Source organism: Manacus candei, unplaced genomic scaffold (assembly GCF_025592945.1).
Source record: "Manacus candei isolate 608988 ecotype Guabito, Panama unplaced genomic scaffold, ASM2559294v1 h1tg000049l, whole genome shotgun sequence".
Lineage (NCBI taxonomy): Eukaryota > Metazoa > Chordata > Aves > Passeriformes > Pipridae > Manacus > Manacus candei.
In genome coordinates this window covers 13,725,629-13,747,938 of record NW_026138097.1, presented here as the reverse complement: position 1 = coordinate 13,747,938, position 22,310 = coordinate 13,725,629, and the positions used below count along the sequence as shown (strand labels likewise).

The 22,310-nt window shown below is 41.6% G+C and overlaps 2 protein-coding genes and 1 long non-coding RNA gene across 3 annotated transcripts in view; 2 read left to right on the top strand and 1 right to left on the bottom strand.

The window, feature by feature from the left end:
- The first annotated feature begins 13,828 nt into the window (after positions 1-13,828).
- LOC127476367 (uncharacterized) lies at positions 13,829-18,045 on the top strand. The gene is made up of 2 exons (XM_051799256.1): positions 13,829-13,849; positions 14,479-18,045. Exon 2 carries the CDS (start codon positions 15,935-15,937, stop codon positions 16,826-16,828), a length of 894 nt encoding a protein of 297 aa, XP_051655216.1. The 5' UTR covers positions 13,829-13,849; positions 14,479-15,934; the 3' UTR covers positions 16,829-18,045.
- Positions 14,503-20,077, top strand: LOC127476392 (uncharacterized). Its single transcript, XR_007906576.1, has 3 exons — positions 14,503-14,573; positions 19,304-19,408; positions 19,669-20,077. It is a non-coding gene; the product is annotated as an uncharacterized LOC127476392 (long non-coding RNA).
- A 141-nt stretch (positions 20,078-20,218) lies between these two features.
- Positions 20,219-22,310, bottom strand: part of ADTRP (androgen dependent TFPI regulating protein) — a 29,862-nt gene continuing 27,770 nt past the window's right edge. The window contains exon 6 of the mRNA XM_051799278.1: positions 20,219-21,611. Coding sequence (XP_051655238.1) covers positions 21,568-21,611 — 44 coding nt within the window. The 3' untranslated portion in view covers positions 20,219-21,567. The remainder of the gene's footprint in view (positions 21,612-22,310) is intronic.

Sequence of the window (22,310 nt, the reverse complement as noted above, 5' to 3'; positions counted from 1 at the left end):
TTTTAGAGAGTGCCAATAATCCTTGGGGAGCAGTTGGTACAAATAGTCAGAACTTCATTATTCGGCTTCATTTTGTAGATGGCTTTACAGAACCTGTAGGTTGCCCTTGGGTAGCCCAGATGCCTAGTCAAATTGTTTCTCAAATTATAAAAATGGATAAAATTGTTAGCTGTGTGTTGAGGCTATGTGGGAGGGAAGCATTGCTTCTGTTTGGGACTGAATGTCTCACCTCCCATTTTGTTCTCGAACCCCAAAGCATCCTCGTGGCAGCCTCCTTATTACTTGCCTGGAAGTTAATCTGAAGTGTAACTTTTAACCTCCTTGTCTGTGATCAGCCTCCTGTCCTTGCAGGACTGTCAACTCTGTCACTGTAAATCAAGTGGAAAGAGGAGCAATGCACGTGGTTTTCTGTGCTGTATCAGAGCTACCAGCCCTGCTTGGAGGCCCCTGTACTGGGCTGTTTCACTCTTCCTAAATTAATCATTTTAGGTTAAGCTTTGCCAGAGTGAGTTCCTGGGATAGATCTTGCTTTTCACCTTTGAACAATAACAAAACTGGCGCATTACCAGGAAGGGCAGTGGCTGGGGTGGGTAGGAAGGAAAGAATCGTATAGGAAATAATTGTGTAGGAGATCTTTAAGTACGAGGAAGTGAAAAATAAGAACCAGGACTATATAGATTTGTGATGAATATATACATTAAGCTATAAGTTATATTTGCATAGAAAATTGATCTATTTTTTGTTTGCAGACTTTGTATCAGTGTTCTAATTTGCAAATCTTGTTTTTCCCAAATGTATTAATCCCTGCAGGTGAGTCTAAACTGAAAGAGTAAATGTGAGCAATTCAGAATGATAGGGAAAATTCAGGCTACATATTTCAGCCAGGATTCATACTCATCTCTGGTGTGTGTCAGACTCTGAGAGATACAATCCTCTGGAGATTTGAGCTTTGGTGGTGGAAAACCGGATGACTGTTCAGGAGTTGTGGAGTAGGCATGGGATGGAGAAAGGGGGACCTGTGATTCTTACACAGTACTCACAAGGGCTGAATTTTCTCTAGTTATGGAAACAAAAAAATGTTCTGACTTCCCAAACCATTAAATGCTTTTAACTGCCCAACGGATGGACAGCTTTCTCTGTCTATCCAGAGCGGGCACACTACTGCTGACAGACATCATTTGGGTGGAAGGGAAGGTCTATGGAAGTGAACGAGTGACATTACAACTTTTCTTTATTTCTATGGCTCTGTGTTTCCTCAGAAGCAGGATAAGGGCAGAGAAGGGGAAAGCCTTGTCAGTATGTGGATTGCCAGTGAAGCAAAGGGCTGATTGTCTTAAGTGCTCTTCTGAAAACAGAAAGTAAGATTAGTGACAACCTTTGGTTTTTCTTTGGGAGACAGTTATGCAGGCAAATTGCACTTCTTAAATTGCTTATTAGCACTTTCTCTGATCTGATTGATACTTTCTCTATTCTTAATTAGAAGCTGTTGGAGTGTCTGAGGATGATTTTTGGTACTTGCAAGATGAATGTGACTAGTAACTTGTAAACCTTTAATTAATTTTTTAAAATGTGGTGGTCTAAACAGCTGGGCTTCCGAGAGCTGTGAGAGGTTGTCATGTAACAGTAGTTAGAAATAGAGCACTATATAAATAGTAATACAGGCAAAAATATGCTATAAGAAACAGTGCCAGAAATTGAAGTTATTGTACAGGACATCTAGCTGTATTTGAACCTCGTTGGTTTTCTGGTCGTATGGTGTTACACCCTTGCACAGCAGATCCTATTCTAGAGGCTCTCTTTGTAGCTGTTTTCTGATATGAATATGTGTTTTGTACTCACCTATGCATAAATTCTGGCTACTTTTGAGAAATAAGGATGCACTGCCTACCTTAGCCTGACTCAGCAGCCCTGTGAAAGACATAGCCTCGATACAGACTTGATACAGCTCAGCTGTAGTCTTGGCAGTCTTTCCAGCACTTCAGTTTTGGGCTTTTGGGGTTTTTTTTCCAGATTTCCTCCTTTTTTTTTTTCTTCTCCTTAGTTGTTTGTTGCAATTCAGCTAATCATCAGTTGCTCTAGATCTTGGCACAAAGGCCTTTATCCTGCTGTTGAAGTGGTGTGTTGTGAGGTGCCCTGTGATACTCTGATAGGGAGAAGAGATCTTTGACGATATCAAAGAATTTTTACAAAGCAACACCACAAAGATCTGTGTTGTTTGTACTGCTATTGGCAGGAATATGTGGAACAAAGAAGCAGATGAGCTCTTGGGTGCATCAGATCTGAAAGAGGAGCAGCAAACCTCAAAGTGGAAAGCAGAGTGAGGTAGTAAGCTTGATCTGATTCATGAAAGTACAGTTTACTTACCTTTTGAATTCTGGAGCATGCTTGATCTTTCCTTCCTTGATTCTCAGGATGTCATGAGTTAAGCTTCACATGTGGAATCTTGTGCTGCATCACATGCTTCATACACACATGCAGAATTTTGTCTGTCATGTTAGCAAGGGTGCTTTGTTTAGCCTTCCACTGCTTGTACCCCTTTCTTGCAGACTGAGACTTGGCCAGTCAGCCAACATCAATAATTAATTGTGAATAACAGATACTCACTGCAGTTATTTCATGATCTGTTTGCACAGACTAGTCACTGAACAATGGCAAATAGAAGAAGTACATATCTTGAACTGTTTATGTCCAGTTTATGAGCATCAATGAAGTGACTATTTATTTATGAAAGTAGTACAATGTACAAATGAAAAACTTAAGACAGCAGTTAAAAGGATGGGTTTAATCAAGCTGGTGGCTAACACTACATACAAACAGGTAGCTATTTGTAATGTGCTGTGGATATATCTGTTTACCACCTCCTTATTGTGGCATTTGTTTTATTTTCAGTATGTTGTGGGTGCATACACATATTTAATTTTTTAACCTCTTAAAGGTTAAAGATTCTTAGAACTATTTTCCGCTGTCACTTACATGGAGATTTGAAGATGGACTAACACTAACCCTAAACTGTTCTGTGTTGTCTTCAGAAAATAGCCAGAAGTGACAACACTTGCCAATTCTTTCCTTTTCCTTGAAAGCACAGTTGTCTGAGGGAGTGCTGCTTTGCAAGGGCTTTTGCAACCTTTGTTTTTGACTCTTCTGGAATGTGACACATTGTTATCGCACTTGCCCAAGAAGGCTTTGGTTACAGGTTTATCATATACTCCAGGCTCATGAATTATTTCCCTGGGGACCACACTGCATTCTTGATTTGCATGGCGTCTAGTGGCCAGCCAGCACCATTCAATTCCTGTCCTCTTGGCATCCTGTCTTAGAAAATGACCTTCTATTCTCCCTCAGTATCTCAAAGTTGCTATTAAAAAAGTGCCTGCTGTTCAGGAAGACACACAGGGGTGTCTGGCAAGAGAAAACAGCGTTTGAGTCTAGGAAGTTTCAGTGATGCATACACACACACAGCCAGTCATTTCAGGAAAAGCTGAGCTGTTTATGTTCCTGTCTTTGAAATGATAAAGAATGCAGAAAAATTCCAAATATGTACAGTATAAAACAGGTGCAGAGGAGCCCAGCGACAAACAAGGGCAACACAGAAAACCCCAACTACCAAAACACTTTGCACTTTGCAAAGTGCAAATTCGTAATTTATTTCCAACATACAGTTAGGCAGATGCCAAGTTCTCTTTGTTTCTACCTTTTTATTGTTTTTTTTAAGGAATTCAGTTTTGAGAGATAAAAAATAAATAATCCTTTTTTAAGACTTCATTGCTAAACAGTCTTGCAGCTCTCAAATTGTTATCATCATCATGGCTGGGCTTCGTGAACGAAGATTTGGGAAGGACTCTACCCACATTTGCTACAAGCACGCTGGTGGCTAAAGAGGCCAATGCAAGATAGACAAGTCTGGTTGCAAAAGGCACAGCAGAAAGACTCCTTAGGTGGTATTGACAAGACACGATTCTTTCTACATTGTCTTTTTTCCTCGAGAGTGACCCTGCGTGCGTTCTCAAAAGAAGCAGCAGCGTTATAGATGGTGTGTCTCCAGACCTCCTGATTTGAGGCCAGAGTAGACCAATGATGAAGATCAATATGGCCAAGGCTGAGATGTTGTTTCAGGGAGTCCTTGTATCTCCTCTTCAGGGCTCCTCTCTTGCGGCAGCCAGTGGCACGTTCACCATAAAGCAAGATCTTAGGGAGGCGGTGGTCCTGCATCCTTGAGACGTGTCCTGCCCAACACAGCTGAGTTCTCAGCAACATGGCCTCAATACTCGTAACTGCTGCCTGTTCTAGAACAGACGTGTTAGTCACATAATCTGACCAGCGGATGTTTGGGATTGTTTGGAGGCAGCGTTGATGGAAGCGTTCTAGGAGTCGCAGGTGGTGGCGGTAAATGACCCATGATTTGGACCCATATAAAAGAGTAGAGAGCACGATGGCTCTGTAAACACTGATCTTTGTTATACTGTAGGCATTAAAACATTTGTAGGCTTGGCAGTATCCTCCTAGAAGAACATTTTTAATCCAATATGCACTTAATCAATTATCTTAGTTGAGGACACAAGTAAAACTGTTACATTTTTGGAAACAGGTGCCCACTATTTCCTCGACACTAAGGAATGACATTCTAAACCCCACATTTTGCTGATAGGAAAAACTCTTCTTTCCTTAATGATCTCAGAAAAAATGTCAACTGTAATATTTTTTCTAATCAATGAGAATTTTCATAATAACCCAGAAGAATATTTCTTTCATCTTACATTCATTAAACTGCCACTCCAAACTTTAACAATGCATTCACAATTGAGAAAATGGAGTGATAAGTTCCTGATTTATTTTGTAGCAGTTCCTTGTAAATCTTACTGTTTCTACTTTAGCAAGATGGGTAAATGCATATTCAGGTGCATGCATGCTGTTTTCAATGAGTTAAAGGTGGGGTACGCACTTAAGTTCCTTGCTGATATGCATCTATCTTGTGCAGTCCACCCAGTTTGATATTTTTAAGAAACACAGCCTAGCTACATTTTAGAAGAGCTAAGCCAGTCTGTAGGGAGGAAAGCAGCAATTTATTCCACCAACTGCAGTCCTAGTTGGGCTCTAGATCTGGAGTTAGAGGCCCTGCTAGGTAGTTAGTGACCCTGAAAGAGCATGATTGGGTAGATCTCTGACCACAGCCCTTTCGCCCACCTGGAGGACAAAGGGTGTCCTGAGGCACAGAAACATGGTGCCTCTGGCATGGCTGTGTTTCCTCTGAGGGTGCCAAAGGTGTGCAGCTCCAGTGCTGGAGCTGGGGATGCCCTGCCTGCCTTCAGCTGCAAATGTGCATCTCCTTCCACGTGTGGTTCAGCCTTATCAAGGGGTGTTGTACTGGAACTAACAGTGTATGTTACTTTAAAAAAAAAGTTAAAACCAATTAATTTTTAAAGTGTTTTCTACAATGTTTAAACACACAGCTAAGGAAGAGTGCCCTGAAAAACCTTGGCTCACTACCCAAGCATTTTTCACCAATGTTTTGGTTTCAAAAATAGCTCTTGTTAAGGCTAATCTCAAGACAATAACAAAGTAATGATGATGATGATAATTAAAAAAAAAAAAAACAAAAAAAAAAACCACCTCCCTGAGAGATTAGGTAGAAGTTCATACCCTGATTTCTTTTAAATGTAGCCTTTCCCCGTCATAGCCTTTAAGGCAATTTGAATGCTATTGGTGACCAAACAAAGGTCACGTCACTGGAGCGCCAAGAAGGACCTTTTTACTTTATTAACACCAGAAAAAAAAATCAAAAAAATGTAAATTTTTCTCTTCAAATATTTGTCTTCAGCACTGAGAAAGCTGATACCAAGAGCCAGAGACTTACGTCCCCATGTACATGCTCTTCCAGTACTCTCAATCTATAAAATACTGATGAATTAAAATATTCATCTGAATTTTAAAAATATTTGAAATCTGGGAGATTCATAGCTAACTGGGATAGATAACCTAGTTGAAATGGATTACATTGGGAGACTGATGATGACAATAAAGAAAAAAAGAAAAGCAAGAAATTGCCCAACTGGACTAATACTGGCTTAGCATACAATAACTTTTCATTCCTGACTAGTTAGATGATGTGTCTTTGCTGGAGCAATTACACATTCTGTCTCCCCAGGGGCCCATGTCCTCATGGAAGTGTTAACACACATTCCTCTCTAGAAATTCTTGGGCATATCCAGCTGAGGTCATGGTAATTAGAGATAGAAAAGACCCTTTGGGTCACCACATCTTTCTCACTGCCAGTGCAATTTTGTTTCTTTAGGAGGTGTATTTACAATTGATTTGACAAAGCTTTGGAAAAATGACTCAAGATGAGGCAAATGTTCTTCTCTGTGGAGACTGATGCACATCCAATAGACCAGAAGCACAGTTGTTTGGGTTTTTTTAATATTTTCTTGTATTTCCTTGCTGCAATTGTTTTTTCATCTGATAGGCACCTGGGAATCCCCAGAAACAATCCAGTTTGGAGCTTGCCCGTCATTAGCAGCTTCCTAGTTCATCACACTGTGCATTAGCTCACTCCTTGAGTAATTTGGTTCAGAGCTCAGCACATGATGCAGACTTCCTTAGCTTTTTATTACTCTGTTTTTGGGCCACTGTGTTTCCTGAGAACTCTTAGGCTGTCCTGGGCTTAAAGTCAAGTTTGGTACATGAACAACAGCGTCAAATGAAGTCAGACCTGAAAGCAAAAATCTTGGTTTATGGGGGGTTTGTGGAACAAGAACAATGTTTTCCTCTGAGTTCTTCTGCTACTTCTTGTTCACAATACTGTCTCAGTTATACTACAATTACTTGTTAACACTACCTCTCCCCAACACTTTTGACTAGATCAAAAAGCTTGATTATGAGCTAACTTAGTCTGGGCTTACATCACTGTAATTCCATATAGCAAAACCATAGCTATGTTGAAGGCAATAGTGTTTTTTACCCGTTTTCCCCTGAATTAATTGGCACAAGTCAGATGTCCACATTACCATTGTTCCCACATATCTTTGCTTGTATATGCTGATGTATTTATTTACCAAGGTTTTTCTTTCCCTGCCTTGTTATCTGCGTGATGGAAAAGCTTCATGTTCCATCAACTTAAAATACATACTCTTGTATTTAAAGAAGAAAAAGAAATTCCTATGTAATTGTTTTCAATAACTTGATGAGAAGGAAGCTGCTTTCTAATTCTAAGTGGTGGTTAATATATAAACAAAAATAATTGGGTGTTTTGTTTTTTAAAACCCACATGTTCACAGCTGCCTCTGCTTTATCAGGAGGCTGGACTGGATATCTCCTTAAGTTGCTTCCAACCTGGGTTAGCCCATGATCCTTTGAACCTGTGGTGACAGTGGATAATCTAGATACATCGCCTGAGGAAATTTCAGTAAGTAATTATTTGGTAGAAATTCATTGTCTGCCTCTCTCTCTTGTACAGCTGCATTTTTGCAAAGAGTTCTAACTTCTGTCCTTGCACCACTGGGTTTTTTTAAGTACTTCTTAAAATTTCTAAGAAAAAAAATTCTCTTTTAGATTCATTTAACTTTTTTGCACAAAAAGAAAGAAGATAATTGAAAATCTGACCCAAAGGCTGTGAAGCAGCATAGGGCTTTTAGATGCCTCTTTGATCCCATGTTGGTCTCAACAAGTACTCATAGAAATTGGGAATGCAGAGACAGATTTAGCAAAAGTGTTTGTTTTGTAGGAACTTCCAAATCTCTCTGTCTTATACTCCTTTCTTACTCTGGGTCTGACATGAAAGATGCCATTAGAGATTGAGAAATGGCAGAGACAGAATTAGAGATGCTATTCCTGGGTGAGGGAAGGGGAACAAACTCAAGTAAAGACCTTTCCAAAATGCCAACCAAAGCTTTACATTAACGTTCCTTTCTTCTGCTTTCTAAGTGTGTAACAGCAAATCAGTTGAACAGAAGATGAACAGGACCTAGGGTCATTGCCAGACGGGGCAAAAGGTGCACTGTTTATTGGTGGTAGAGTGCCCTTGCACTAACTAGCTGGTACAGCAATAGCATCCTGCCTCCCATGTCACCTGTTCTCTGTGCTCCACAGCCTTCCAATGTCTGGATGCCTCACATGAGGACAGGCTAAACCAGAGTCTGGATTCATTAAACAAATTGTTGTTGTGCAATGACGTGTTCTTGCTCCTGTTCCTTGAGAAACAATAGTCTGAAATGGCAGTGTCTGCTGTTCTGGCCTTTCTCAGGAACTCTGTTCTGTGCGAGTCTAATGTTAAGTAATTTTTTGCACTTCCCAGATTTAATTGCAAGCATAATCAGAGCACGGGAATGAAATAGCTAGCAAAAAGGCCTCCAGGACAAAACTGATCTATGCCATTCAGTTTTTATTGTGATATGAATTTGATGTGGGGACAGATGAATTGTGTTAGAAATCATCCTTGGTGAGTAGCTCTTGTTTCTTTCCATTAGTGACACTAGTTTTAACAAAATGTGAACTGTTCTGTATTCCTAAAGACCTGCAAAAAATTGCTTGGGAAAGGCAAACTAGGTGTTTCTCTTACTCAAAGTCAATTGAAATATCATTGATATTTACTACTGTAACTTGGTTCTGAAGGCAATTTTTGCCTCCGTTAGTTTCCCAGACTTTATTATAGCTACAGCCTTTATTGGTGTGAAAGTCAGGGAGAGAACTAAAAAAGTAATAAATAAATAATAAATTAATAAAGGGAGTATTTAAACTTGGTTTTATTAAGAATGAACAATATTTTTTCTTTTAATTTCTGAACTGTTTAATTCCAGGCACAAGCCACCATATGGTTTGATACCTACTGCTCTAAAATGTTATCGCTTCTTATTTGCATTTAGGCAGGAAATGTCTTCATTGTTATGGGTAGTCACAAGAGAACGTACATTAAATCAAAGCTAATCAATACTATGCTTAAAAATGGGAAAGCAAAACAGATATCTGAAAGAGGGATACTAATTACCATTCTGGTTCCAAAGTAACTTAGTTCTTGCACAAATTTTTTGAGGAATCCTGACCAGATTGTCACCCTTATTTTTTTTGAGATAGAACAAAAATTGTCCGTTTGCTCTATCAGATCTGACCTCTGATTGAAAAATTGCCTGCATCTTTTTCCTTAATGTTCTGTTTTGGGGATTCCAAGAATAGTTATCTCCAAGGACTTGGCTTCATTTGCTCTGAGATCTAGAAAAGTCTGGTTTTGCCACAGTATTTGAAACACCTTTAATTCTTGAGAAAAAGATAAATCTTACCATTTAATTAAACTGAACGTGATTTTTCTGTGGTTGCATTTGTGAGAAAGAAGGTAACCACTCCACTACAGGCACAAAGTATTTGACTAACAATAGGCCTGTGGGCCAACAAATAAATGGTGTTTTAAACAGGTTTTGATGGAGGGATCACTGCCATATTTGAGGATAGCTGGCAACCTTTTCTCTCAAGCTAAAGAGAGCTCAAGGAGAGTTATTTAAGGCTCCTCTATATAGAGAAGCTGTTGAGGAATAAACTAGTGGGGGAAGTTAAAGAACAAAAGTTGGTATCTTGAAAGAGGCTGTTGCTTCTAGGAAGACACCAGGTCTCTGCGTAGCACCTTTGGGTCGCCTGGTTTGATTCCCTTTCAGAGATGCTCAAGGACTTTAGCAACTGACCTCTGTCACCTGAGTTCCTCATCATGTGTGCAGTCTTAGGCTGCCACTAAACTCAGGTCAAATGTGGGCTTACTCATCCTTGACAGTGCAAGCATAAGAGCTGAGAACAGGCTGTGTACCAGAGTGTTTTTATGGAGTACAATAACCATGTTGCAAACCCCTAATTTTCTTACTGTGAATTGGGGTTGCATCTTGGTTTAGGCTCTACTGCTCTTTTGTCACTTCATTGACACAAAATCTGATTTTTCATAAACAGAGCACAAAAGGCAGAAAAAGAGGTTCTAGGCTTCATTTTGCTTCTGAGAAAAGCTTAGGGCTTAATGGGTCGCTGGGCAGAATAAAAACAGAAACAACTCCAGTTGAAGTACTCTTAGTGTCACAGTTTTTCAACATGGCATTTAAAGGCAGTGAAGAGCAGAGTGCAGTGGCAAAGCAGGCTTATTAGTAACCTGAATCTCTAAGAGTCGTAATTAAACTAAACCAAGCAAGGCTTAAACAGGGAATACTATCCATATAATAATTCCCAGGTATTGAATTAATTTGATTAATAAGCCATTTTCAGCTATTCATCAGCATTCATCACTGTGATCCAAGCACAACTACTTCATGCTATTTCCTAAAACAAAAAAAAAGACAGGCTGAATATAAAAGTAAAATGGTCTCACTCAATCATACAGTCCAAGATGGGTGAAATAAGATGGGTAAATAAGAAAACAGCCACATAGAGAGATGTATCAGATAATAATTACTTCTTGTAAGTTATCAGACATAAACTTTTTGATCAGTAGAAGATGAAAGCTCTGTTGAATTGCAGGGACCAAAATTTTGATGTAGTTTACACTACTACTGCCAGTGATACTAAGAACAGAATTTGTTCCGCAATTTCAATCTTTTGTGTGCACTTTTGTTTCAAAATACCTGATTGTGTGCATGTGTGATGTTTGTTTCTTCAGATTCTGGATGAGAGTGAAAGGCGAACAATGTCCAAATCCCTTTTTATCTCTCATTATTGTTTTGGCAGAGGAAGAACCCTCAATCAATTACAGCAGTTGGATCCACTGGCTGCAAGCAACCTGGCTTGAGGTTTAACTCAATGTGCTTTGTCCGTTCAAGTGGTATATCTTTGCTGCAACATCATTTACTGCCACGTCTTTGCCAAGGCACACCTATGTCACTCCTGTCAAAATGTCAGTTTAGAATAGTGCAGTGATAGGACTTAATTCAGCTGTCTACATGATGCAGGGTCACTGCTCACAACAAAGCAACACCACTGCTCCAAGCTGGTGTGGTGCCAACAGGGCTTGGGAGAAGGGAAGGCAGAGAAGAAGGTTAGTGTGTGTGAATAAAATGAATAAAGGGCTATAATTGCAACAAATGTGCTTAGCTTGATTACTTGATTGCCTCAGTTTTCGGCTCAGTATGATCATGTGAACTTTGTGGCCAAAGCTTTACTGAGACAATAAATAGAGCTCTGTGACCTTTATAATTAGAACCGTAATAAGAGCACATGACTGTACGGGAATGCTTAGCTGTGTGGATGTCCAAAGTGAAAGCCCAGTGGAAACATTTTTTGCATGCATTGATCCAAAACTCAGTAAAAACAAAGGGAATGAAATGAGGCTCTTGTGCCAGGAGCCAGAAGACCCAGATCCTCTTTTGATAAGTCTGGAGTGTTCTGTCTAGACCTTTTAGTTTCAGGTGTTTTAAAAGTAGTTTTTGGTTTATGTGCTCATCTATTTAAGGGCAGTCCAATTTGGCTTATAGAAACGCTTTCATTTATGGGCAGACGTATAGGTTGAGTGATAAGAGTTGAAGTAGGAACAGTGAGTGGCCTGTCTTGGACATCAGCAGCCTTGTCATGGAAGAAATTGTGAAGTTTCACTTGTAGAAAGGTTGGGGAAATAGAATGTAGAACAGCAAAGTGGGACAACTGGAAGCAGATTGTAATACTTAATTGGTGATTATTCTGTGTTATATGAAATTTTGAGGTCTAGTAAGGGAAAAGGAATTTAGCAGCGTATAGGCTGGTATAAAAATGAGGGGAAAAACAGATGGAGAGGTTTGAGAACAAGACAAAGTTTTTAAGAGTATGGTGCTCAGAAAAAGATAAAAATAACAGTCATCCTTGGGGTGCCTATACGCAACAAATTGCAAGGCAAAGACCACTGAGACGTATTCTTGAGGTACAGAACTGGAACATTGTCTGAGACTTCAAAGGTTTAGTGGCAGTGAACTGTTACAAAAATCATCCTATTGATAGAAAATATTAAAAAAATATAATCCCCCCTCCTGTAAAGGGAGAAACCAAGGCCAGTGCTTGCACAGGGGAATGCTGTGCCAAATCAATATACAATATGTGCAGAAATAAAAGCTATTTGCAAGGACGACGAGACATTAGGGCAGACTGATAACTGCACTGTAGAAAAGTACAGTGCATTTCAGACTTGAAAAATTGCAGTAATAACACACTTTTCCTAAAGCTTGGGTCCTAAATGGCCAACAAATTTCTTTCACAAGTAAATGCAAGGTGGGTGAAGAACTACATCCTTTGTGTTGTTTTCTCTTCCTTTAGCAGTGACTGCTTGTGGGGCACAACCAAGGTGCACAGACCTGCTCCCCATCGGACAATGGGCAAGCTGTTTTTCTGTAGAGCCATGTGCCCATCCAGGAGCCCAGTGCATGGCAGGATGCTCCTGTTGCTTGGGCAGGATTGGAGAAAGCTGCTCTCCTTCCACCTTCGCCATGCCACTCCCTTCTTTCCTTGAACAGGAATACCCTAATCAGAGAAGTATGCATGGACTGTTTAGCAAGGGGTCATATCCATTTGGATGAAATTCCAGGGCTGCAGGGATAACAATGGCAGGAAGAGAGGTCCTTAAGCTGGCCCACGCTGCCTGCTCATAGCAGCACCTTTTTGGCAGATGTGGCCTGCTGCTTGCTGCCTCCTGCTGCCTGCCCTTGGAAAGTCCTGGCTGCTCCTGACACCGAGGAGAACTGAAAGCTCATCGCAGCTGGCGTCAAACAAAGGAACCCCTCCGTTAATCATGAAATCATTCTGTGACCATACTGCTTGCCCAAACCTGAATCTCCTCTTCGACAATTTGGGCATTTTAGGTGTTTCATGGGATGATATTTTAGCAAGCAAGGAATTCCCCTGTGCCCCTTGTTCGTTTCCCATAGGAAAGCCCTCCCATACAAACCCCAGCGTAAGTGTGGTTTGCATTACAAGCCCAGGTTTCAGGTATTTTCAGTCTGTATGAGGGAAATCATGCTTTACTGATTGCTCCTGGAAGCGTATGAGGCAACACACAAGTAAGATACATCATGTGGGTTTTGTGTGCTTGTTGCCGATGTTGGATACAATGCCTATGTTTTCATTCCTTCATCTACTGTTTCTCCTGCTTCACTGAAACTCCCCATCAGTTAAGGTAGGTGGGCAAAAGGACCAAACCCAGGGCACATGACTGTATCTGGCATTTGCTACAGTAATGAAAGTGCTGTAGCCTGGGAGATGTTTCTCTATCTGCCTCTGACCCTGAGACGAAGAAGGGAGAGGAACTGGAGGGCTAGTCCAAGTTAGAGCACATTTTTTCGTTTCTAACATACCATGCAGTGCTCTGATTGCCTGACAGTGAGTGTATGGGAAAATTCCATCTTATCAATTTGTCAAAAATGCCTTTCTCATTGGGGAATGGGAGACGGCACTGACATGCACAGACAGAGAGCGTAGGAGTGCTCTGTGAGCACTCTGATAATCAGGAAACTCCAAACCTGAGTAATTCAGCAAAACAAACCAGAAACTCCTAAAAGGCACCACTACCGCTAAAAGGAAAGGCATTTTTTCTGACCAGATCAACCTAATTTCTGTCATGACTGTTTTGCTTGTTGTTTTTTTTCCAGCTGACCACAACAGTGCACTCATGGAATGATGTGTTTCCTGAGTTGTTTCCTTTCCGTCGGCTCTGGAAGAAGCTTGCAACATGTGGAGGTCAGAGGGTCAGACCTGGACCCACGTGCTTGTTTCTCTAGACGTATAGATGCTGTTTCCCCCGAGGAGGAAGTCGCTGCAGCTGTACATTCAGTGGAACATACTTTTATGATGAGTATATAGACACGTCACTAGGGACACATACTGGAGGATACATCGGAATGGCACAGGCTTTGCCTACAGGCTGTGCTTTACGTTGGTAATGATTTTCTTCCTTATAAGGGATGGTCATATTTAAAGAGAGCATATCTGAGTCTCTCCCACAATCTGGTCTTGCAGGACACTTCAGGTTCGGGTTGTTTTTTATCTCTTTTCTCCCTCCAGTATTTCTCTAACATTCTTCTGTGACCTTCTAACACTGCAGATCATTTATCAAATAGCCAGTAATGGCTAAACAGAGGCTCATTGTAGCAAGGACTTGCAACACTTTGTTAGCAATAAATATGATGTGATTAGTAAATACATTGTGATTGGGTTGCATTTTGTGGAAATATCAGCTTCAGGATTTGCCAGAAATTCCTTTTTATTTTTTTTTTTTTAATTAGCTTTCATCTGAAATATTTGAAGTGACTTCTCTTTGCTTGCTTAGTTTTTTCTACACACTGATTCAGGACTTAGGTCAAAGTTCAGCTCTGAATTTGTGTCAGAGTCTAGAACCGAGGCTTACAATGACTAAGTAGAACAATGATTAGAAGTAGAAATGTGATGGAAAACTGGAAAGGCAATTTTCACACTACGCACAGTATGTATGTGAATTTGTCCTGTCTTTCAGGGCTTTCTTTATCAATAAATGTATTGCTGATGGAAGATGAATGATCTTTTTATCAGGAAATGTACAACACAGAGAACAACAGGTTGAAGTTCCACTGGTTGACCAAAGCGCCTCTGCTGTGGCCTGGACTATTGACAGCAGAAAAGCTAAGGTGATCCTTCACTGGTATTTTATGAACTACACATCGGAAATAAATTCAATAATTAAGGTGGCAGTTTGAAATAACTCCATTTTTTCCCTTTATGTTTTTCTGCAGTTTTGAATTCAATACAGACTGCCCATAAGCTACAGGCTATATGTATACCTAGTGAGTCTATGATCCTTATGATTTTTAGATATTTCTTCTTCAGATGAGGGTTTTCTCACAGTGGGAAGCATAGTCATTTTATGTTCCTTCACAAATCCTCATTCAAACTGACTCTTTCTAAAACCAGAACTGCATAAAAGCATCATTTAAGGTGCAATTGCACAACCACTGTGCTCACAAATAATATGCAAGTTTCAGTGACAGGAGTACTCAAATATTTGTTTTCTTTTCACTTATACAACAACATGAAGACAGCTGCTTGACTAAATGCTTCACTATCTCTTAATATAAATTCTTCCTCATAATGTTTTTCTCTTTTCTATCCCCTACCACTTACTTATTTCTACTCCACCCACTTCCAATGTTCCTACAAGCTTTTCAAATTGTTCTTGGGTTTATTTGTGCTGTACACCATCCATAAAGGCATCTCTGGAACTTATAAGTAGTTTTGCAAAGACAACAGTGGGAAGACAGTTACACATCATATTATTTTTGGCTAGATCCTACAGGAACAATGGCTATTGTTTGGCAAGCTAGCAACAAGGAGGCTGCATTAATGATGTAAGGATTTAGAGCCTGGGGGTTGTTCCTTGAATGGTTGTGAGCCATTTTAAGGTATGTGTGATTCAACAACACTTAGCAACATCTGTTTTTAAAAAAGAAAAAAAAAGGGAAAAATGGAAGGTAAAAAAAGGAAAAAAAAAAAGAAAAAGGGCAAAACAACCACGAACCTGAAACTATGGATAAAAATAATGTCCTGTATTAACATTTGTTTTTTTTCCTCTTGCACATAATTGTTACACGTGTTGATCAAAATTGCCAACTTTCTGTTTATTTTCCCTCTCCCTGTGATTTCGACTTGATAAGATGGTGTCGGTTGGTTGCGGGATGCCACAGTGGGACAGCATCGGGGGCGTGGGACAGGGGTTGCTTTTGGGCTGGGGCTGCGTTGGACTCACAGGCGTGCAAGTGAAATAAGGTCAGTGCCAAAAGACTTCCCCAGTGCTTGAGGAGCAAACGCTAGTGCATCTGTGGGAATTCACGAGTCGGGTCTGGTCACGAAATACTAAATTAACACTGTTTATAATCTTGAAGCGACCGCTGGTCGCTGCGTCCCGGAACGTCACCGGTAACGTTGAAATCGCCCACAGCCGCACACAGCGCTGCACCGACCTGCTGCGGGAGACAGGCGGCAGGTTTCCGGGATGGAGTCGGCCCTTCCCGGAGCGCGGGGGTGGCAGGGTTCCCCCGGGAGTGCCGCCGGCAGCTCCCGCGCCCGCCCGTGCCCGCCGTGCTCCGCGCACCCGGCAGGCGGCGCTGTGGGGCCGCGCTCCCTCCGCCCGCGGTTCCTGCCGCCGGGAATGGCAGCGAAGGGAGCGGTCACGGCCTCTGAGCCCCGGGCGGAGCGGAGGGGCGGAGTTCTGGTTCGGTTCTCGGGGGGCGGGATGGGGGGGGAGCTCAGCGGCAGCGGTATTCCCACTTCAGTGTTGAAAACAGGGGCACTGGTGGGGCCGCACCTCGAGTCCGGTGTTCGGTTTTGGGTCCCTCACTGCAACAAAGACATTGCGGTGCTGGAGCCTGTCCAGAGGAGGACAAAGGAGCTGGTGAAGGGTCTAGGGAACGAGTCTGATAGGGAGGAGCTGAAGGACCTGGGGTTGTTTAGCCTGGAAAAAAGGATGCTCAAGGGAGGCCTTATTGCTCTCTACGACTGCCTGAAAGGAGGTTGTAGCCAGGTGGGAGTCGATCTCTTCTTCAAGGTAATAAGTGACAGGACAAGAGGAAACAGCCTCGAGTTCACAGAGTATCACACAGTCACAGAATATTTTGGAAGGGACCCACAAGGATCATCAAGTCCAGCTCTTAGCCCCCAAGAGTCACACTCTGTGCTTGAGAGTGTTGTTCAAACACTTCCTGAACTCTCTCAGTCTTGGTACTGTGACCACTTCCCTGGGGAGCCTGTTCCAGTGCCTAGCCACCCTCTGGGTGAAGGATCTTTTTCTAATATACAACCTAGACCTCCCCTGACACAACTTCATGCTATTGCCTCGGGTCCTGTCACTAGTCACCACAGAGAAGAGATGGTGCCAGAGGAGGTTTAGATTGGATATTAGGAAGCATCTCTTCACTGAAAGGGTTAAAGAATTGTCAGGCACTGGAACAGGCTGCCCATGGAAGTGGTGCAATCCCTGTCCCTGGAAGCATTCAAAAGACATGTAGATGTAGCACTTGGAGATGTGGTTTGGTGGTGGACTTGGCAGTGCTGGGTTAATGTTTGAATTCAATCATCTTAGAGGTCTTTTCCAACCTTAATGAGCTTATGATTCAAAGTGTGGTTCTTCCCTTTTTGAGGCACACTTCCACAATTGTTCTTCTCTCTGTCCATATCTAGAAAAGCCTGGTGAAAAGAAATGCTTAATCATGGAGCTCTTCTTATATACATGTGTCCTTATTTCCCACTTGGGCACTGATGCCCGGACACAGTGAGCCCCGCTGTGGACGTGCCATGGGAGCATGTGGCTGTCACATAACCACAGCCTGTGTGAGTTCTGACTCAGCACTGAGACTGCTCCCATGTTATGGGGAGTTCCTTCTGCTGGCCAAGGCAGGGAAGGGTGCTTCATGGGCCTGAACAAGAACAGCCCCTTGTAAACCTCTGGGTGAGAGTTCCACCAGCAAGGCAAAATGTTGTGCTGCCTGCTCAACGCTCCCTGTCACCTCCAAGCCTGAGGCCAGCCACCTCTGCAGCACAGTTTGTCAACTGGGGGCCTGCACTCCCCACAGATGGGCCTTTGCCCGCGTGCACATATTGTGTGCCTGCATTCTGTGCCAGATCCAGGGGATGCTGCTACCAGAGCAGTAGAAGGAAAACCTGGAGTTTCCAAACACAGGCAGAAGTGATGGTGTATTGTAACACATGATCTTTTAGCAAACTAAGTGATGGATCTGTCTTTCACCTGCCAGCTGGTGATGGCATCATCACTGGGTGGTTCCATATCACAAACTTGAATTAGCGTCTCAGAATGAAAAGCAGGTTGGTGTTGGTATACATTGGTTTCCATCTCCTCTCCTTAAGGAACATAGTCCATACCAACAGTGAAATCATATTGTTCTACATACTTGGAGGAGGTAATTCTGTTTGTCTTGGGTGTAGAATAAAGCATTATTCTCTCTTCTATGTGCTGTTCTCCAGGTAGCGAGGGAAATTACCCTCTCAAGCCTAAAGGAACTTGAAGGTTTGCTTAAATGATTTGAGAACAGTTGATAGAAGGTGACAGTTGAAACACCAAGGATTAAATTTTATAACTCAGAACTATTATTGGGCCATATCCTAGAGGTTTAACTCAAGCTCTTGCTTTTAAAAGCGACACCAGTGTTTGGAAGTTAAACTGAAGTGTATTGACATCAAACACCTTAGGTATTTGATTTGCTTTTCAGAAACATTAAACTCCTTGCAGGTTAGGGCCTCTGGAGACTTAAAAAAAGGCAAAAAATCTGCTTTGGAGCTTTGGACCACTTGTTACAAACCCTGGCCTATTGGAATTGTATTTGGTTTTTACCTGATTTTTTTTTCCAAATGGTTAACTCAAGGACAAACAGGTCTTTGCTGTAAGAAGGAGCTTTAGTTCAAGAGCACATCTTGACATTGGTGTTATTCATATGAATCCACCCAGCCAATAACCTCTTCCTCTGAGGTAAAAGGTTATTACAGATAATCAGTAAGATTAAATACTAACAAGAAATATTATGAACCCGTACATGAATGTATTATTTTTTCCAGTATTTACTGAATAACTTGCCTGGGAAGCAGGTCTTAGTTTGGCTCTCATGGTTGATTCTAAGCCTTCTCTTACCCAGACCCCCGAGACTCTGGTTAATTTTGTGGCACAAAATATTTAATTATGTGCTCTGCCAAGTGAATACAAGGTCTCAAATTGAATTTCAGTGTCCCTGGGCAACTATTTTAGACACTTTGGTAGAATGTAAATGTGTATTTTCTGCATGCCAGATCCTGGCTACTTATCCATCAAAGTAAATCCTCAGTAGTTCCACTGAAGGCTTGGAACAATCCTAAATTATGTTATTGAGGTCAGATTGTGACCCTGAAGTTCTGGCAGGCACCCAAACCAAGAAATTTGTGTGGGAAACGAGATGGAATAAAGTAGCACTTGCCTATGCTTTTTGTGGGAGTAAACTGTTACAAAGGTGTGAGTTAAGATGAAAGCTCCTAATGGTGGTGGATATTGCCGTCCAGCTGTTTCTGCTGGAAACATCTGTGTGTGTGTGTGTATGGGATGAGTCCCTATTTTCTGTCTCAACTAACAACCAGTTTTGCTTTTACCTCCCCTTACTATTCCCATCCCCCTCACTCACTCCGAAGTAAAACCACTTAATCTTATAAAACAAAAGTCCAGGGGTAGGTTCTAGTTTAGGTGGGTTTTTTCCTCTGGTGAATTTGTTCCTTCGTTTTCTCTCTGCCAGTTGCAAGTGGCAGGTCTAAATAGTATTAGTTAATTGTGGTTGTCATACTGCAGAGTGCCCCGTTGAAAAAAATAACTGCTGTTTTTTCGCCCAAGGGTTTAAGCAGCGGTCCCTCCGTCTGAATGGGAGGACATCCTTTCCCTCCCCATTGAGACTGCACCGTGGAGCAGCATGAAAGGATTGCTGTACAGCTGCGCTGGGTGAGTGGGCGGGCACCTCATTCAGTAATAACATCTAATTTATACAGCCGTGAAAATCTACGGCTATAAATAAACAGTTCTGACTGACTTTTGCATACTTACTCAAAATAAAATGATAGAGGGTAATGGACTGGAAAGAGAAATCTGGTACAAATGTCGTAAAGGGCAGATCCTCCCTCAGAACACTTAGGTAAAGCCTTTTGGAAATCACAGGGAAAACGTTGATTTGTGAGCAATGACACATGCTTTCCTCCTTTCAGGGCTTCAAGGGCATCAGAGGAAGGAGCAAAACAAGCCCAAGATCCCAGCAGTTGTGTTCTAAGGACAGGCGTTCCTGATTGCTTTCCCAAAGTGCATGACTGGAATCCACTTTCTCTCCATACAGGATGTAGCAGAGAACAGTGCCTCTTCTGAGCCCTTTCGAAGAAAGAAACGACATCTCCTGTGATTCTCCTCAAAGCCCTAGTTTCAAATCCTCCTTAAATGCCCTGTAGTCCAGCAGCACAGTCACCACATCAGATCCCAAAGGTATTCTGGTGTGAGCAAGAGCTTAGGGTGAAATCTGCCATTCAACTCCTCTGGTTGGAAGTGGAAAGACCTATCTCTCTGTTCTGGGGACCAGACTTTGTTTTGAGTTTCTGACATTTAAACTGTTTGTACTGGACTATAAGTACAAAATAAAAGAATTAAAAAAAAAGAAAAAAGAGAGAAAGAGATAAAAATGCACAAAAAACCTGCACTTTCTCTTCTTCCCTAATTCCCTTCGTGTTTTTTCTTCTCTCTCTCTTTCCTCTCACCAGCGTCTTCCAGCTGAATTCTTTCGTTTCTCCTTTAGCTTCAACAGAAAAGGAGGGAGGGGTGTGTTTGTGTGTGGGGACATGTAACAGTTTACATTCCCCTTGCAAACTTAGCTAGAGCGAGTTATCTAGATAAGCTGGGAAGCACTGAATGCATGCACGTCTTTCACTGAGTTAACTTAGTTTACAGTCTAGGCCTAGTATGTTAACTTCCCAGATTAGAATTTTTATCAGGTGCTTAGCATATGAGAAGAACAATCTTATGTATACACATTATCTTTTATTGCTCACAGGCAGCTTACAATGTGTTTCATTTTTACTAAGCTCCAGCAGCATTCGAAAGGTGAAAATAACACCCCGGTGAACTGCATGCACAGTAGCTCTAAGCGAGGGTTTTGGCAATGAGTATGGAGTTAGACATTTAAGTACTGCAACTAGTTTCAAATCCTCTTTAAATGCAGGAATAATAACAAAGATTTTTCTTTTTCGCATTGACCATTATGGAACACTTATGTACTTTCAGGCTTGCCTGTTTATTGGAGTTTGCAAAGCAGATCTCCAGTGTTTTAGATGTTAACAAGATGTTGAGGCTAATAACAGAAATCAACTATATTGAGGAAGATTAGTAAACATGTGAATGGAGTGTAATTATATGGCAGGCAGCTTTATGTTAAACAGTGCTTTAAATTAACATGCTTTCTGTCAAAGCAATCATACAGTCAGTATAATTAGGTTACTTTTGCTGTGAGATTAACTGAAACCAAGAAAAATGAAGAAAGTGTTGCCCTCAGATTTCCTGTTAAAATGAAGGGGAGATATTAAGCATATTAATATTACAGAAAGTTTCTTATTAGAAGAACTTGGCTTCATGGTGAACTTTCTGAGCAGACATTTCTAATTACAGTCCTTGTTAGCCCAATTTGTTATCTAGCTAGCTTGGAAGTCACAGCACTGTTAAAATTATCTCTCCTCTTAATTTTTTCCAGACTTGATGAAGGGCAATCCAAACAAGAGTTGGCTTGCTTTCACAGGTCTTTCACAGAGTGGTGCCAAGCTCATGAGGGAGTGCATTTACCAGTGACGAGTTTTAACCATGGACACATCCTCACGTACATTGTGCAAGAGATGAGAAATCTGTGTAAACAGATGAACACAATTTTCTTATTCATAGCAGTTTCAGAGTTATCATGTAAGAGGCAAACATTTCATTTTTTCCACCAGTTTTCCATATGTCTGATGTCATAATGGCTTCACCAGAAGCTGCAATGCATTGGAGAAAGGATTTATCACAGCTGCATTTATTTTCCTCTACTTCATGGCTTCAGCATTCATGGAGAGATCGTTTGGCTTCAAGAGAAGGATTCACTTGCTTCTCCATTTGTGGTCCAGTATTACTATTGAATCTCCTGTTTGGACACAGAGAAGAAGATATTATTGGGGGGGCAGGATATAGAGGGTGGGGGAAGGCCCATTAGGAGGAGGATGTGAACCTGGCCCAGCCTCCCAACATCCCTGGGGAACTCTACCCGTCTGGGAGTGGGAGTAAACTACGAGTGCATGTCTTGGAACAGCTGCTAATGCTAAAGTGCTGCAGAAGTCAAATGAGCCTGGGATGTCCCCAGCAAGTAACCTATTACTCAACTACTGAAGAATGATTTGAAATGTACCATGGGCCTCATCCATTGAGAATAATTGTGCTTTGCCAGTGGGAGAAAGTATCTACCACCAAACAAACCTAGCTTGGGGTGAGAGTATGTGAAAAACTTTAAAAATAAAGTTTGTCTGGAAAAACAGCAGATAGATTAATCCTTGCACTTGGATATCTGGAGAATCCTCACATGGCTGGTCAGGACAACACAGGACCTACTGAAATCCCACAGCTTTCTGAAGCACCACTTAGGGCCCAGTTGTGCTACTGTGGGGCACCACATGTGGCAATAATCAAATATATTTGGGTACATTATCTAACACACTGTCTCAGCCTCTCTTCTTCCCTGCTGATGATCATTCACTCACATGTGACTCTCTTTTATATGTTCCTTCCATGTCCATAGATCTCTGAGGCTCTGAAACACTAATTGCTGTATTTTATTTCTCTCCAGCCT